At 38.8% G+C, this 19658-nt stretch overlaps 1 protein-coding gene across 1 annotated transcript in view; it reads left to right on the forward strand.

The window, feature by feature from the left end:
• Positions 1 to 961: 961 nt before the first annotated feature.
• The window catches only part of lrp5 (low density lipoprotein receptor-related protein 5), a 73784-nt gene continuing 55087 nt past the window's right edge, over positions 962 to 19658 (forward strand). The window contains 2 exon segments of the mRNA XM_028584913.1: positions 962 to 1313; positions 18868 to 19068. Of these exon segments, the coding sequence (XP_028440714.1) occupies positions 1229 to 1313; positions 18868 to 19068 (286 nt within the window). The 5' untranslated portion in view covers positions 962 to 1228.

Raw genomic sequence — 19658 nt, forward strand, 5'->3', positions numbered from 1 at the left:
ACAGGTGCAGTAAGTATAATATTAACAATATTGTTAATGTTAAATAATGACTTTGGCACAAATTATATGACCCTAATCCGATCGGCAGAACATACAGCCTGCTTCTATAAGTCTGTTGGTTTGATACTGAACAAGCTGTGTTTGAATGCTTGTCGGCCTAATTGTTTGTGGTTATACCTGACTTCTATTGGATATTGTTGCTCACTGATAGGTCTCCTTCGACAGGGAGTAATACACCCCATCTAAGCAAAATATAAACTAACATACGTGATAAAACTAGATTTCCACTCTGTTTGGTCTACAAAAGCCTAAAAAGGACGTTCTCAAAACCGTCTTATATATTCAGTTTACTGTCACAGAGGAGAGTAGAAACAAAAAAAAAGAATTCACATTTAACAAGCCGATATCTGAAAATGTTCGATTAATCAAATATCAAAATTTTTGTAGATTAAGTCATATGTAAGGAAGTCATATTTGACAACTAAACGATTAATCTTCGCAGCTTTATTTAGCTGTACATAGATATTTATATGAATTATTTTTCAAATTCTTTTGTTGAATTAACCCTAGGCTATTATGGGAGGCACAATAAATCTGTGAAAAATGAAATTGTTTGTATATAAGTACAAAAGTAGAAAAAGGGGGTAGGATCAGAAAAGTTTCAACTTCTTCCTACTACTTTTTGAACATGGGAATCCTTATTGGATTGATTTACAATAATTTTGAAATATAGCCTATGTTTGCTGAGTATTTTGTTTTTTTTGGTTTTCTTGCTTGTGCTGAAATGTACATGTTGTCATTCATCTTTATTTGTTTTATTGTTAACATAAAAATACATAACCTCAAAAGTAAAGTAAAGTGAAATGAAATAAGAAAAGAAAATGTTGCTGCCTCGTGTCGAGTGACGTCACACCACGTCCTCCTGCCCTTTTTATCCGTGCGCGAGCTCGACAGTCCAAAGTATAAAGTAGCGCGAGCTGGGGGGAAGAAAAAGAAGTATAGAGAGGGGACACATACACACACACACACATACACAGAACAGAAGCGCGCGCACACAAACCCAGACGCACGCATGCAGACACATAGGCTATCTGGCTGTACAACGGAATACTGGCCCATGTGTGTACATGTACACACAGAGAAAAGTGTTTAGAACTTAATTAAGGAGTAGATCTCGGACAATGGAGCGGGAGTTGTGGATCTAACGCGGCCCGGCAGAGGACTTGCAATGGGCGGTGTGCTGCTGGAGCTGCCGCCGCCGCTGCTGCTGCTGCTGCTGCTGCTGTGGAGCTGCCTGCCGCCGGCGATTCACGGTACGTTGACTTTTTCTTTTTGTTTGTTCCCAACATGGATCCTCGGGGAACAAGGGGCCGTGGAGCCACCAGGACCGAGACACGATAAGAACATGGTAGTTACAACTCTGTCTGCGTGCCTGTGGGCTAAACGTCCCCGCGCTGAGACGCTGTGAGTTGGGATTCCTTGTCTGGAAGTGGAGCTTTTTTCATGTCCCAAGGGTAACGTTACAACAACACTAGTTGTAATGAAAGTGGCGAAACTTTGCATTGGTGTGTGCGTGTTTGTGTGTGTGCGTGTGTGTGTGTATGCGCGTCACGCTGGAGGATGACTGAACTGTAACTAAACGGTGTCTCCGGTGCTGTGTACAGTAACATTATAGTTGATGAGTTTATGTGTCGGAGCAGAAATGAATTTTGAAGCCAGCCGGGGCTATTTTCTCGGGCCTCGGCGGCTCCAGCCATTCCTGCTCGGTGTCGGGTGTCACGCACACTTTCTGCTTTTATAGTGAAAAAGAAGCCGGGATGTCTTAATTTGGGAAAGAGTACGCCACTGGACACCCTTAACATGTTCTCCCCTATGGATCTAGCTCTTATTTACCTTACTTTCTTTGATATTTGCGCTCTTACTATTTATCTCAAAGTGGCCAGGCAGAGGCGGAGCTTAGCTTTCTCTCATATGGATGCAAGGCATTACACCAGCTCTTAAAGCTCTTTTATTAAATACATTAACATTTATTTTTTACAACACTTTAAGTGATAAATGCACTTGGAAATTACAAAGTAGTGGGCCTACGAAAAGGTGAACCATACAATGTTGTTTCATTGACCTTTGTTCTAAAGGGGAGACACTTGAGGCAAAAACGTAATAGTTTTTTGGGCTATTTTACTTCCATAGCATGTCTTCTTTCAGACTAGTGGGAAAAAAGACATCCAAAATACACATATAGATGTTTATTTCACCCCAATTTGTCTATTTGTGCATGCAAATTTCTCCTAATGTCAATAGATAATTCCTTGTTTGCATATTTGAACATAAAATTACAGAAAACTTGTAATACAAAAGATAGTTGTCTTAATGTCAGTAATTAACTGGGGAAGATTAATGGTAGTCAATGAACTAAGTGATAAAGGTACAAGCAGATTACCGGGTAGTACAAAACGTGAACAATACCATGTTGTTTCACTGACTTCTGTTCTTAAGGCAAAAACATTATACACCTAGGTGTTTATTTTTACTACACTTTGTCTATTATGCGCAGGTAGATGTCTCCAAAATTCACCAAAAGTTAGCATTAGATAATGCCTCATTTGCATATTTAAACATAACATTTCAGAAAACTTGTAATACAAAAGATAGTTGTCTTAATGTCAGTAATTAACTGGGGAAGATTAATGGTAGTCAATGAACTAAGTGATAAAGGTACAAGCAGATTACCGGGTAGTACAAAACGTGAACAATACCATGTTGTTTCACTGACTTCTGTTCTTAAGGCAAAAACATTATACACCTAGGTGTTTATTTTTACTACACTTTGTCTATTATGCGCAGGTAGATGTCTCCAAAATTCACCAAAAGTTAGCATTAGATAATGCCTCATTTGCATATTTAAACATAACATTTCAGAAAACTTGTAATACGAAAATATGTGTTAATGTAAGTAATTAACTGGGGATGTTTAATGGTGATATCTGTTTAAAATGTTCACCTGTAACGTCTTGCATTTTATAATCCATATCTTTAAAGGCAGTTTTCTTAAAATGAGTTATTCTCAGACTCTGAGCCAGAAATCTGTACTTCAGCAGCGCTTCCATACACCAAACTTTCCTCTTTCTCTCCTATCTATATTCTGTTCTTACTGAGGACTTTGTTAGTAATGCTTTTGACTCTTCATCACTTCATCACATGACTTGCGTCATCACTACACTACAAATAAACAAATTTAAACCGTCAACTTGATTGAAAAGAAATAAAAATGTAAAGCAAAATAAATTCTGAAAGAAAAAAACATTAAAACATATTAAGCATAACAACAGACTCCATTTGTCTGCTTGCATCCTAAAACGGCAGCTTCACATTAATGCTGTGTATAACAGTGTAATAAAACCTTCACAACTCTGTGTAGCTCACTCAGTGGTGCAGTCAAAGATGCATGGATGCAGGGATTGAAGATGAAAATGAGCCTGTACGGCTTACGAAAAATGTCAAAAAAGCAACATGCAGTAATACAGTCAAAGATATTTGACTTTTCTCAATTAAAGCATGTTAATAAGCTCTATATGTCTGGCCCTTGATGTGATTTTCATTTTCCAGTGTGGCCCTTAGTAAAAGTGAGTTTGACACCCTGCTTTAGAGAGTGAAGGTTATGCTCTCACTTTTAATCATACACACACACATATATATATATATATATATATATATATATATATATATATATATATATATATATATATATATATATATATATGTACATACTTTAATGTCATTCATTACACAGTACACAGAGCTGAGAAGGGTCTGCTGGCATCATGCATTACAATAGCTCCTCTAGAGGCGAAATAAAAACTATCACTGATGCCTCTTGTTGTTTATTTTCGACACGTGTTACTGCGCGCTGCACGGAGAGCACATGCTGTGCGGAGAAGGCTGACATCAGATGCTCGTTTAAAGCATCGACAGCAAAAAGGTATGCAGTACATTTTGTCATATCATTATAAAGTTATTAATTTGTTGAATAGATGCTGCATTAGTAGAGAAAGAACAGCGCAACAGTATTTTGTTTGTTTGCTTTCGAGGCTGAGATGACCCTAAACATTAGCAGTAGGCTAACTTACCTTAAGCGGTTAAACACTGACAAAAATGAAGTCCGACCCAAATTGTCCACGATCCGTCTAGTGGCTGCCGCTGGGGAATTTGAGATGTGTAGAATTGACAGCGCATTCATTTTAAAATCCTCAGCGGAGGAGCATCAACAACTGCCCGAAAGCACGGTAGCATTAGCTATATGGTGGAGCGAGATAGAGAGAGACTGGAGAGAGAGAGCGTTATATGGTGGAGAGACCTAGAGAGAGACTGAAGAGAGAGAGCTTTATTTGGTGGAGAGACATAGAGAGAGACTGGAGAGAGAGAGAGAGCGTTATATGGTGGAGAGACATAGAGAGAGACTGGAGAGAGAGAGCGAGCGTTATATGGTGGAGAGACATAGAGAGAGACTGAAGAGAGGGAGCTCCGGCGCTAGAACAAAGCCGTGAATTAGAGAAATAAAACGTGTTTTCACCGATCCATCTCTCTAGAAATGCGACTGTAGTGAGCATGTCACTATCACTAACGTTATCCACATTTATATTTACACGCAACAAATGATATATCCAGCTTCAAAAAAGTCTGAAGTTAGAACGAATGCATTGTACAAAGAGTGGTTGCTATGGAGACGATACACAGTGTTGAGTTCCGTTGCTCTGATTGGTTGTAGGTCTATCCAATGAATGCAGAGGCATTTTTTTTCCTGGTTCTGTTGGAACACGCCCCATAATCACAGCCCAATGGATCGGTTTCAGACTCACATTCTGACTAGAATCTGAGTCGGACCCGTTCTCTTAATACATCCATGGTAGGACCAGGTCAGGCTAGGTCTAAACCGTTCTACAGAGAAGAATGGTGTCACTGTTTGGAGATTTGGCATACATTTGGGCCTTTTTTGAAGAAATGTAAATAGTTTGTGCTTTTATATGATTTATAATGCTCATTATGTTTATGTTTGCGCTGGATGACTCCAAATATGTAGGAGAACTGTTTTAGACAACACACATGCTTGTGTAGCATTGCTGTTGGTGTAATATCAATAAATATGACATTATTATTTTGATTATTGGCAAAAGCGTCTGGACTTTTTTTGAAAAAAATTATGTATTTTGTCAACTGATTTATCCAGTATCAATTCTAAATACTATCGGTCGATTAATCGGTTATCGGCAAATACGGCCCAACCTAACTATCGGTATCGGTAAAATCCACTATCGGTTGACCTCTAGTCAGTTTTATATAGTCCAATATCACAAATCACACATTTGTCTCAAATGGGTTTCCAATCTGTGCAGCATACGACAGCCTCTGGTTTTTGACCCGCTATTCAGATGAGGAAAAAAAAAACCTTTAACAGAGAAAGCCTAGAGAAAAGCTCAGACAGAGGTCCCTCTCCCAGGATGGACATATGGAGCTGCAACTAACGGTTATATCCAATATAGACTAATCTGCAGATTCTTTTCCCGCTTAATCGATTAATCTATAAAAATGTCTTAGTTTGTCAAAGTCCAAGGTGATGTCTTTAACCCTTGTGTTGTCTTCCCCGTCGACCATGCAACGTTTTGTTTTTCTGGGTCAAAATGTAAAAACATTTTGGTCGTCTTCAACACTTTTGTCACTTTTTTCAAAGTTTCTGTCAATATTCTTCTGCGCTTATATAAAAACAATACTTTTCCTGACGTTTTTTAAGATTATCCTGACATTTTTGTCACTTTTACCGACTTTTTTTCTGTGCTTTTTAAAAATAATTGTCCCTATATTTTTCAACGTTCTATTAACAGTTTTTCTTTACATGCTATACAATTGAATTAAACACCCAAATTCAATGAAAGTAGTGAACTGATTATGTATTTAGCATATTGAACCATCCACGTTATTTTGTTTTAAAATTTGGTTGAAAGAATCCCACATTTCTGATATAGAAACTTGTTGACCCGAGGACAACAGGAGGGTTACATATCTTGTTTTGTCCAAAACACAGAGATATTCAGTTTAATAAGATTGAAAACAGAAACGAGCAATAAACGATTAATCAATTAAATATTTGGCGATTCTTTTAACGGGTAAAATGATAAAATTCTAGATAGCTAAATATTTAGATGGTAAACATAGGAGAATGGAGGTAGGGAGGATGTCAGCAGCCTCCAGGTGTCCCCAAACAAACACACATGCAAACATAAGTCATGTTGCCATAACATCAGGCAGCAAAGCATGATAGCTTATTTTGCTCATAAAGATCAGGACTATCAGGGTTACCCCCAGTCATATTTTCAAATGTCCAGTTAGCATTAAGTACTGACTTAATGTAGGGCCCTGTGGAATCTGTCTTCTAGCTTTTTTAAACTCTCAATTTCATGATTCTGTCATCACAAAAGCTATTCTCTACATTAACGCTGCCATCAGTCCCTTCTCAAGGGAAGCCCTGACTATGAAATGTTAATTAACAGTGAAATACACCAATCAGTTGATGTGTAAGTCTGACTTAAACATTGCGCTGGAAACTGGCCTTCCGCTGGGAGCAACAGGGTTGAATACTGAATCAGTTGAAGTGGTTGGCTCCTGTTGGTTCCGAAAGAAGAATGATGTCCTAAGTTTGGCACTGAGGTGACACACAAGTTTGGCACACTTCACACCCATTGGCCAAAAACACCAAAGTAGTGTCAGTACACTGCAGGGCAAACATCCCAGCTGTGTGCCGACAGACTGTCAGATCACTTTGTAAATGGTGTGCTTTTTCCTAAATGATACTGAAGGGCCATCCACACGGAAACGCTTTTCGGTGTAAACGCACGTGTTTTGCATGGTTGTGGCCGATCGTCCAAACGAATCCTATAAACGCACTGCCTGAAGACGCACTTTTTTGAAACCTGGTCCCAGGGTGAAAAAAATCGAAAACGTCGACCTTTGGACGGCGAAGCCGTATACTTGCGTATCAATGATGTCATCGCCACACCTCTGGACCTCTGATCTTCTCTTATCCAGCGACAACGTCTCATAACAACAACAATGGCGGACTACGTGCTTGTGTTCCTGCTGGAGAAGATACTAAGCCTATTAGGGTTACTAGGGCTGTTTGGTTTCTTCTTCTACTGTCTGTTTGCGCAAGCTTATGCCCATGCTCCGCCTCTTCTCTGTTTTTTGGTGAATTTTTGTAGCAGAAACTGGAAGCCTGGAATATGAATATGAAGTAGCGTGTTGAGTCATTTACAAATGGATCCGTTTGGACGCAAACATTTTTGAAACGATGCCAGGGAAGTCGAGGGAAAAAAAGATTGTTTTGGTACGTGTGGACGTGGCTTTAGAGTACGTCTTCACTATGGTGCAAGGGCGTAGGTTTTGTTTCAACATTGGGGGACACATTGTAGCTGGGGGGTCGGGGGTCCTCCCCCATAAACATTTTGAATGTCAAACACTTCATTTCCAGCATTCTGCCTTTGCTGCATCAATTTATGGTGCAAATGTCTATTTATGTAGAGGAAATTAATATTCCCCGGTAAAGTTCAAAACCTTCTGCATTGAATTGTTTTTTTTGGTTATGCATTACTATTTCTTGAAAAACTCCATTTACTGGTTCTGTTTTAACACGTTATATTTTCAGTAAGACACTTCCTACATTACTTCTTTACAAAAATCATAGTTTATAACACAGGGTTGGACATGAGCACCAGCCAAATGCTAGTTAAACAACGGTAGTCTGGTAAATCTTGGAAGCCACCGGCCACAGTGGCAGGTGGACACCAACCCTGATCTAATATGCCAAAAAAAAAATCAAAGCTGTCTTTTCACTGCTAAGGTTTTTGTAAAGCTTTTTTTTCTGCTCACAGCAGAGAGCTACGGGACACATGGCACTATATCGACTAGGACTGGGGGGTTAAATCGGTTGTCCTACACACAGAGTATGTCAGGCAGACACAGCTGATAACCTCGGAGGGAAAATATTTCAGTCGACACATTAAGTGGAACCAAAATGAGGAACTGAAATTTTGTCTGATTCCTTCCAGTTGCATAGGTTTCGGTACCCAACCCTGCCTATAAGCCCTGGGTTGTTGTTCATGGGGGCTTGGTCTGGCCCTGCTTCTAGAGGGAAAGGTCACCTGACCGGTAACAACATTAAAGATAAGATAAAGACCAAAGTTCTCATATGTTAAATGTCCAAACACAAGCAGCCATACGGACATGTTTTGGTTCAGCACTTTAAAAAAAGGATTGAGGTTTGATTGCCAGCTCTTCTGACTTGTGAATAGGAAAATTATTCTTTTTGGGTGCGGGCTCGTCTATTTGGGTGGGCCGCCAAAAAAAAGAACCTCTCTGCCCAGTGGACCTGGGTATTTTCTCTTCCCACTGCTGAGACGGACCAATAGGTGATTTCCACAGTGCTCTCCATTAGCCTGCAGCATATGGACCATTGCATTGACTGCATTCAGGCTTCATACACTGAGCTGTTCTTTTGTTTGGATGGAGGCACACTCGACACGCCACCAAACAGGGCAGGACCTGACGGAGGTCGACTGGGAACAGAGCTACTGCTCCGTGTCTTCATTCCTTCAGAAGGAAATGTAATATTTTAGTTTGAAACAATCTAAAGAAATATATATTTTACATTTTAATTTTTCCGAAAAAAAACCTGTTTTCACAACTATTACTGTTCAACCACTAATAGAACTAATAGTCTAAAATTGGCAAAAAATGAAGAATATGCAATCCACACACTTGTTGGTACGCTCCTGGCAGCAGGGAAAGGAAAAGAGTCTGAGGCTGAAGGGCTGAGGAGAAAAGTCAGGAAGAGATGTATATCTTTTCCTGTTTGTGTTTCTCTGGTGTGAAACTTGAGGAGGTTCTTTGCTGTTTGGATTTCATACAAACCTGATGGAGGTAGGACAGACACCGAGATGAAGAAGACTGGAACAAGGGAAAAGTTGCTGAGAGAAGAGGGAAAGGAGAAAAGAGGAGAGGAGAAGTGGACAAAGGGAGGAGGAGAGGGAGAAATGAGACAGAGGGAGCAGAGGTGGAGAAAGAGAGGAAGTCTGTGGCAGTCTACCTTGATTTCTCTAGGGTCCACACACACACACACACACACACACACACACACACACACACACACACACACACACACACACACACACACACACACTGCATAAATATGCTCCCTGCGCTCGTCACACACATTTTTCTTGTCCCAACTGGGGAGGTGTGAAGAAAATCTCTTCCTTCCTTGCAACCCTACACACACACACACACACACACACACACACACACACACACACACACACACACACACACACACACACACACACGCACACACACACAGGGTTCTGTTAAGATGGGCTCTGATAAGATGTAATGCGAGGGAGCCTGTTAGCTTTCTCCAAGCAGAACAAAGCAGGACAACTGTGTGTGTGTGTGTGTGTGTGTGTGCATGTGTGTGTGCATGTGCGTGTGTGAGAAGAAAGGGGTGCAGCAGTCCATTGCCTACGCTTTAGAAACTTCTTTTGGGACCCTTCTTTCTTTTTAAGCTGCCACCTCAGTACGACCTCCCCCCCCCCCCCAGTCACACACACACACACACACACACACACACACACACACACACACACACACACACACAATGAAGGCGCGTCCCCCCCCCTACTTTGATTGTTAATCCCATTGACGAACTCAAATGTCGTTTTTTGGTCTTTTTTTCTTTTGTGTGCTGTTGCACCCATGAAGACACACACACACAATTTAACATTTGTAGCATTTCATTGTAGCTGAAAAAAGTGCATATTTTATATTTAGAATATTTATTAAGTATATATATATATATATATTACAGTAATAATTACTGAAATAATGAGGACTAATGTCATTCAGACATACATTTATGTCTGTGTTACATAACACACATTGTTTTTTTCAGTTTTTTTAATTTTAGTGTGAGTTGAAAAGTCATTATTTGAAGAAAAAACAATTTGAATTCCTCTGGCAGGTCGCATTTGGTCACATGCTGTACATTAAGTGTGTTGCAGTTGGGCTGATTAGATTCTTCCCCGATACATGGGTGCTGATTGGATTAGTATTGTGATTTTCAGTTATGATTCTAGAAGTATTGAGATTCGATAGTATTGAGTATTGGGATTTTATTTTCCTTCTTTAACAGCAACAACAGTTGAATAAAACACTTCTAGAGGCAATATAATGATGAGACATTTCTAAAAACTGATAGTTTTCTAAGAAAAATGACATTTATTGACTTTGTAAAGAAGAACATAAGATGGATTTCTGCTTTTTCTCTGTTCTGCTGGAAACTGATATGATGTAGTCGCCATCAGCGGTACCGTAGAAACAGAAAACATTTAGCTCAATCATTGGTAAATAAATAAAGAATATCGTTTATGGTAAAAAAGAATACATTTTAAAAATTGTCGCAAAAAAATGTGCATGCATAGGACGATGCATAGGATTTTCCATTGTTTTCCCACCCCTAGTTGGCTCGTGCGTTTAATATGTCTCTGTGTATTTCATATTGTGCTGCTGGCGTCTTGATGTTATTGGGACCACATTCAGACTAGTGCCGGGTTGGAAGTGTTAATTGAGACGTTACTGTCGTGGCTTGTATGGAAATGCGTGCTAAATGAGCATTTACTTTGCGAGGTGCATGTCTGAAAGCGTCTGAAATACATCCCTTTCTGTTTGTTAGCCAGCCAGAGCCTTTACATATATATAGCGTGTGTGAGTGTAGTGTTTGGATACAGCAGTCTGGGCTTGTCCTCTCAGTCAGCTGGCACTAATCCCCACTGGAGCGTCTCTGTTAGGCCAGAGTGTGTGGTCTGCCCCCCCCTCTCTCGCTCTCATTTATTTTGATCTGTGTCAGGTAGGCCTGTAAGATTTATTTAGTAATTGTCTAATCACTGTTTCTTTGTTTAACCGCAGTTAATGGTTACATTATACTCTACGTAAGAGTGACATGACATTGCCATGAACATATCATAAACATTATAAACAAGTCATAAATGTTTATGTTCTTTTAGTAAGTCTCCTCTGGTTATGGTTATGATTATGGTTCATGTGTCATGACTGTGTCATGACAGTGTCATGTCATTCTTATGTAGATACCTTCAAGTAAAGTGTTACCCAATTAATAAACATTAGCTGAGGTCTTAGGGCTATGACTGTTGATGGTTTTGTCAATTTTATGTCCATTTCTGAATAAAATACAATGCTTATGATAATAAAGAGGCGTGGTTTACTTCCTAGGTGGTGTATTTGTGTTTATTACATCATCAGGGTCACATGACAGTGATTTAACCAAAAGAAGTTTTCTGAGATTCATTCAGAACTTTAATTTGACTGAAAGACACAATTATATTGTCAGTCACAATTATTTCTGAGACAATTAATTGTACAGTAAAATGTGGAATTGTTACAGCTACTAGTGTCAGTTCCTTTCATAAATGAGCCAGATGATTAGTTTTTTTTATTTATTTTTTATATAGCTGCAGGCTTGTGCAGTCATATTGCTGCTTAGGGTTGGGCATTTTAACAGTTCTGATTCCGATCCGTCGTTTAGATTCCGGTTCTTATCGATTGTAGATTCTGATTCTTTGAGGGGTGGAGTTGAAACGGGTCACATGCTTATTTCACAGATAAGAGGGAACTTTTAATTTTATTCAATGGTTGTTTACAGATTTGAACAGACCTTTTCAACGTAAAATAAAGCCCCACTTTAGAGCGCTGCTTACTGTGCTCCGTGGCTGTAACACAACAAACCAAAACGTACGAGTATTAAATTTGGAACCGGTGACCAGATTCAAAACCAAATGTTCCATTGGGATCGTACTTTTTGAAACGATTCTAAGTTGGAACCGGTTCTCGATGCCTAATCCTACTGCAGCTATTGTGTAAGCTTCATAGATGGAAGCTTACCTCTGTGGTTCCTGCTTGGTGGGAACATTTTCAACAGTGATTTATCCGATTCATCTGAACATTAATTGTTTGGTCTATAAAACATCAGAAAATGATGAAAAATGCCCATCACGATATCCCAGAGAACAAGGTGACATCATCAGATGTCCAAAGATATTCCATTTACAGCACTGATACCCCTATTTTCCCCTGGCTGCGTCTGCGCTAGGGCTGCACTATATATCTATACAGTACAGGCCAAAAGTTTGGACACACCTTCTCATTCAATGTGTTTCCTTTTTATTTTCATGACTATTTACATTGTAGATTCTCATTGAAGGCATCAAAACTATGAATGAACACATATGGAATTATGTACTACAAATTAGCCACCCTTTGCTTTTTTATTAATAAGGGAAATAATTCCACTAATTAACCCTGACAAGGCACACCTGTGAAGGTAAAACCATTTCAGGTGACTACCTCATGAAGCTCATTGAGAGAACACCAAGGGTTTGCAGAGTTATCAAAAAAAGCAAAGGGTGGCTACTTTGAAGAATCTAAAATATAAGATATGTTTTTAGTTATTTCACAGTTTTTTGTTAAGTACATAATTCCATATGTGTTCATTCATAGTTTTGATGCCTTCAGTGAGAATCTACAATGTAAATAGTCATGAAAATAAAGAAACACATTGAATGAGAAGATGAGAAGGTGTGTCCAAACTTTTGGCCTGTATATATACAGTATATATATATATATATATATATATATATATATATATATATATATATATATATTTATATATAGCTAAGCCGGCCACAATATATCGTTTTCTTTATTATCATCATCGCAATATCAACTGGCGCAATATACATATCGTGATAGACACTATCTGTGTATATGTCATTCTTTTTTAGTAGTGCCTGTCATTGTCAATTCAATGTTCAATTTGTTCAATAAAAGAATGTTAGAAACGATTATTTGTTTTAAATTCAACAAGCAAGACGGAACACAGCACAGATGCACCCAGTGGAGATTCAGCACATTTTCATATTCGAGCACCTGGTTGCGATTACATTCTCTTGATGGACTAATTGATTAATAAACTAACCTGTGCACCTCAATTTGCAATGCAGTGCATGGAAATATCGCAGCACAGTTGATTCTGTTAAGATTTAGACTAGCTACTTTCATATGGAGCTAAATCAGGGCCAAATGTTTTGTTCATTTGAAAAAAATATATATAGTTGAAAAAATAAAGCTTGAAATTGAAAATTTAAGTTTTGGTCAAAACTTGGAAAAAATAAAACCATGTATTCAAACTTAAAATAAGTGTACCAATTTTTCTTTCAGTTTGAATAAAATATAGATTAAATTCTGGAATTATTTTGAATAAATTATAAATTTTCATTTTTCACTTTAATATTTGTTTTCAGTTCCACATTTCATGTTTTCAGATTCAAAACTTATTTTTTTTTACGCCTTCAAATCTTTTTTTTTTTTTTTCGGTTTCAAATCTTTTTTTTTTCGTTTTCAGATCTGTTTTTCACTTTTAGATAATTTTTTTTCGGTTTCAGACTTTTGGCCCTGATTTTGCGTGGGGGGCGTGGTATTATGAGTGACAGCCTAACAACGAAGGCAGAAGACTCCTCCGTCATGTTGACTTCAGGAAATGGTGTTACTGTGAGAACTATGACTGAATGCTTTCTATCCACTATATACATGTGATGTTTACTTAATAAACTGATGCAAGTGACAAAGTTCCATTTAAAAAATTGTATTGGACAACACATGGTACCAATTACACTATAAGAGCAATAAACTGATTGTGCAGTTCGGCAGGAACAATGACTTCTCCCACTTCCATGTATGACATTGAATGTAGCACCACAGTATTCACTCGGCAGTCAGCATAGCGTCCGCTCCGCCAAGGCAACCTGCTGGCGCAGCCCACAGGTAAGACATGTGAAAGATATTAGCCTTTTTGAATAGATACTTTGGGACATTATCCCCGCAGTGGCATTAACACATAAAGGGAAAATAGGTGGACAGCTGGAAATGAAGCATCGCTAGCACAAAAGTTAGCATTAACTAACGTTAGCTTCACACTAGCTGGTGTTTTTACACCAATTTTAGTGTCCAGCTCAAGTTTTTTGACTTTAACGTGTAGTGGTCTTTGTTAACCTCTGTTTGTCAGAATGACCATAACTCGACAGTGGCTGCCTGCAGCCGCACAGCCTTATAAAACATATAATATAAAAATGTAAATGGTCTACATATAATGTAAAACATTATAGATAACTAACATTGCTAGTGTTACCTTTTCATGGTTCGTTTAAACAACATAACTTGTCCTGGTCCGCTTTGTTAATCAATCAATCAATCAAAGCTTTTATTACGGACACACACGGTCCAGAAAACAGACAGTAAGACATACAAATACAAAAAGACAAGTTAGTGTATTCTGATACTTAAGTTAGGCTGTGGTAGAAGCCTTCAAAGTTTGCCCACTTGGCATATTTTGTAAGGCATAACTGTCATGCTGTTACATGTAACGTTATAGTGTAAAACGTAATTTATCAGGCCAGAGCATTAATGTAAAGTCATATTTGTCTACTCTATAAAAGGAGACCTTCTTCACTGCAGCCAGTGTCAAGTTATGGTCATTCTGACAAACCGAGGTTAACAAAGACCAATACACGTTAAAGTAAAAAAAAACTTGAGCTGGACACTGAAATTAGTGTAAAAACACCAGCTAGTGTGAAGCTAACGTTAGTTAATGCTAACTTTAGTGCTAGCGATGCTTGATTGCCAGCTTTGTCCAGCTGTCCACCTATTTTCCTTTTATGTGTTAATCAAAAAAAATGCCACTGAGGGGATAACGTCGCAAAGTATCTATTCAAAAATGCTAATATCTTTCACATGTCCTACCTGTGGGCTGGTGCCAGTGAATACTGTGGTGCTATAAGTCATACATGGAAGTGGGAGAAGTCATTGTTCCTGCTGAACTGCACAATCTGGCACAGTTTATTGCTCTTATAATGTAATTGGTACCATTTGTTGTCCAAAACATTTTTTTAAATGGAACTTTGTCACTGGCATCAGTTTAAGTAAAAATCACATGTATATAGTGGATAGAAAGCATTCAGTCATAGTTCTCACAGTAACACCATTCCCTGAAGTCAACATGAAAGAGGAGTCTTCTGCCTTCTTTGATAGGCTGTCACTCATAATGCCACGCCCCTCTGAGTTGAAGCCACGCCCCCCACGCCAAATCAGGGCCAAAAGTCTCAAACCGAAAAAAAATATCTGAAAGTGAAAACAGATCTGAAACGAAAAAAAAAAAAAAAGATTTGAAGCCGTAAAAAAAAGATTTGAAGCCGTAAAAAATAACTTTTGAATCTGAAAACATGAAATGTGGAACTGAAAACAAATATAAAAGTGAAAAATGAAAATTTATAATTTATTCAAAATAATTCCAGAATTGAATCTATATTTTATTCAAACTGAAAGAAAAATTGGTACACTTATTTTTAGTTCAAATACATGGTTTTATTTTTTCCAAGTTTTGACCAAAACTTAAATTTTCAATTTCAAGCTTTATTTTTTCAACTATATATATTTTTTTTGAATGAACAAAACATTTGGCCCCGATTTAGCTCCATACTTTCAGCATTGCTTATCAGCAGTAGGTCAATGGACGTTTTTTTTGAAGTGCCATATTATTTCTGCTTTGGCAGCATTTAAAAGCATAAACATCCCACAACAATGAACCTATGAAAGCAGAATATGTGGGCCATCACTGCTTGCAATGTAACTGCAAATGGGCCTTTGTTCACTGATAGTCTACTGATAGTAGCTGCACATTATTATATATAATAGGTATAATAGAATACAATGTCCATATCGGCTCTGAGCCGATCCTTGCGACACAAAATACCAAGCCATCCAGACTTTTTTTTTTTTTTTTTTTTTTCTCATCTATTAGGATGCTCTAACCATCAAAATGTTATAGAAACTATAAAACAATATCATGCAGATAGGGAACAGATAAAGACTAACGCTTTTGTCGCCAAAGATACAACTGGAAACGTAGCTGTAGACTGACTGTACATAGTAGTTTGAAGTTGACATTGGTGTCCTTCACAAAGTCCTTTTTATTGTTCAATGAATGATGAATTGTTAAATTGATTGTGTCTGTTTTAAGGACTGGGTGTTGTTTGGGGATGCACTGACACAGGCGGCATGTCTTAATGCTGTGGGATTACAGTAGGCATGTGGTGCCAAACCACAGCATAGCAACCCTGCCACCCTGCCAGGCCCAAACCACAAGCTTCCCCAGAGGCACACACACACCACAAGCTTCCCCAGAGGCACACACACACACACGCACACACACACGCACACACGCACACACAAAATATTAGCGTTGGGACGGTATGCGTTTGTCCCAATTTGATTCTTTTTTCCCGATACATGGGTGCCGGTTGGATTTGTATTGTGTTTTTCATTTATTGTGATTCTAGAAGTATTGTGATTTGATTCTTTTCCTTTTTTTAACGAAAACAAAAGTTGAATAAAACACTTCTAGAGACATTTCTAAAAACTAATTGTTTCTAAGAAGAATGACATCACATGTCAGCCAGTCTGACCCTTATGTACTTTGTAAAGAGGAACATAACGTGGATGTTCTGCTTTTTCTGCTTTCTCTCAGTTCTGCTGGAAACTGATATGATGTAGTCCCCGTCAGTGGTACTGTAGAAACAGAAAACATTTAGCTCAATTATTGGTAAAAATAAATATTCAATATTAAAAATCAATGCAAATAAAATCACGATACATAGGATTTTCAGTTTCTTTTCCCCCACCCCTATTGATTAGTAAACATAAATATTTCCTATATTTTATGTCTTCTAACTTGTGTGGTGTTATCTGACAGTGTATGAAGCATAAGGACAGACATATTCATGTGAAAGTTCTTTTTGGTCTTGTCCTCTGCAGATTGTTGCCAGCTGGCAGTGATGTTGGAGAGTTTCTGTTTTTGACGACGCATGGTTGAGCTTTGTTCCAAAGAGTAGCAGTCCTGTGTGGTGTGTTACTCTGCCAAAGCTTGTTTGGTATGCCGCTGTCTCGTTGTGAACTTGACTGTGGCATGTGGCACTGTGGGGGTGCAGCAGTAATAATCTGGATACGCTAGGCCACATGTGTCAAACTCAAGGGCCGCGGGCCAAAATCTGGCCCCTCGCAGGCTTTGATCTGGCCCGCATATCAATTAAGGATACCAATAGCATTTCTGCCTCTTTTTCTGATGATTTTGGAGCTTCTTTCAATGTTTTTGTTGCTTTTTTCGACAGTTTTTGCCGCTTTTTTTCTTTATTATTGCTGACTTTTTTAGGACTTTATGAGGCCCAAACTCATAAATAGGGCTGCACAATTAATCCGATGCTAATCCCTATCACGATTGCTTCCCACAATCAAATGAACATGATTGACTGCGGCGTTGCCGTTTGAAATGCGTTCTCCGCTCAGAGGAACCTCGGCTGCATACCACAACAGAGATGTTTTTAAACTCAGATGTGTTCTAGAGGTAGCAAACTCCTAGCAAGCTGCAGTGTTGAGCAAAGGGGAAAGGTGTGTGTGTGTGTGTGTGTGTGTGTGTGTGTGTGTGTGTGTGTGTGTGTGTGTGTGTGTGTGTGTGTGTGTGTGTGAAAGAGGGAGTGTATCAGGAGTATTAAGGTAGCAGTAAAGTCATAGCTGTAATAACGTATATGTACAGTTTAGGCTATAGACCTCAACAGTCCCGCCCACAGCCGATTCCGGAAGTAAAAATCCCGTTGATTTTCTCCATAAGGATTTAGAATATCAGTCATAATGTCTAAACCGTCCGAGGTACACTGACCCTGAGCTAAGTGGTTGTGAAATGAAAGTTCCTGCTCCTGTAGAAGCTAGAAGTCTGTATGAAATCAACCTTGAAATCAAAACATGTTTTATCCGCGATCTTATGGAGAAAAACTACACTACCCACAATCCTAAGCATAACAGCAACGTCTCTGATTGGTCCAACTCGCTTCTACCATAGAAATGTTTACTGTACCTGAGAAACCGCAAACGGCTAGAGCTTCTAAGTCTCTGATAGTTTCTGTACACGGTCTTGTACCTTTTTCCTTTTTTGCCGTTTTCAAAATGTTTTTTGCGCCAAATCCAATGGGTTGTGCTCATTCATCTCGTAGCTGGTTGGCTTGGTTCCTGACTTAAAACTCTCTCTTTTTATATATATATATATATATATATATATATATATAAATAAGCAATTTTCAAAACGTCAATAACACAGTTGAATGGGGAAAAACACTTCCGGAGTCAGAGCCGTAAAAAAGTGGGCGGTCACTGTTGAGCTCTATTTGTTGGTGAAAAATAATTTTTTTCACATTGCGTTGCAAACACACTGCAAACTGTGAAATGCAGCCTGAGTAATGTTAGAAATGTAGTCTGAGTAATGTTCGTCTCCAGGATGGTGACCCCTGAAAGAAACACTTCTAAACACATAAACACACAAGCTCAGATAAAAATGACAATCATAGTAATGTGATATTCCCAAAAACCATTCCTTTGCCCTTGAGGTAAATAAAGGAAGTAAATCAAACATAAGACGAGTCGTCCAGTTCCCTAATCCACTGGGAAATTCCACAGTTTTGCCTGAACGGGCTAGACACAAATATTACAAAGCCGCCTGGATGAATAGTCTGAATGCATAATTTGAGGTTAAGAAAAACATCTTATGTATGAGTTTGAGCCAATTTATTCTCCCTTTACTAAAAGAATTGCGATTGGATCAGTTCAAATCAACTGGGTTTAATATCATTTTTCTTTTCTTCTCCTTTCCAGCCTCACCTTTCCTCCTGTTTGCCAACCGGCGTGACGTACGATTGGTTGATGCGGAGGGCGTGCGGGGGGAGTCGGCCATCGTTGTTAGTGACCTGGAGGATGCAGCAGCGGTGGACTTCCTGTATTCTGAGGGCCTGATATTTTGGACAGATGTCAGTGAGGAGGCCATCAAACAGACGCACTGGAATCAGTCATCCAACTGTAAGACTTCACACTGTTTCCTGTGTGTTTATTCTCATGCTTAGTGAAGGGTTCCTCATAAACACCAGCAGTAAAGGTGGCTTGGTAAGCTACACATGTTCAGGGGTTAAAGTGGGCCGGAACGATCTGGAACGCCAAACTTCCATTGCAGTGTTTCCCCTGTTCAGTCTCAGCAGTGCACCACCGTCTGTCTGTGGTGAGTTCACATGTCTATAAAAAATAGCCGGACAGTCGAGTACTGTCTGTTAAAGTCAGTTGAACAGGGCTACGTTCAGATCCGACAAAATTTCAGTTTATTTAAACTGAAGCGGGGGTGCATTGAACACCTTGTTATTAAAGCGTAACTCTTGGTCAATCTAGGGTCTTTTTGTGAATGTACCTGAATCATACTTTTGTTTAATAGCATATTTAGGACAGATAATGCACGAATCAGAGAGGAGAGTAAAGATGGAAAGCTCCTCAAGTTTAGTTCCATATAAATGCACGGATGATTAGTTGTTTTGTCGTTAGTGAAAAACAATATTGACCTTGTACTACACGACACGGTAACATGCTGCAGATCCAATGTTTTTAGATGAGCTAGACAGAGA

Source organism: Perca flavescens, chromosome 8 (genome assembly GCF_004354835.1).
Source record: "Perca flavescens isolate YP-PL-M2 chromosome 8, PFLA_1.0, whole genome shotgun sequence".
Lineage (NCBI taxonomy): Eukaryota > Metazoa > Chordata > Actinopteri > Perciformes > Percidae > Perca > Perca flavescens.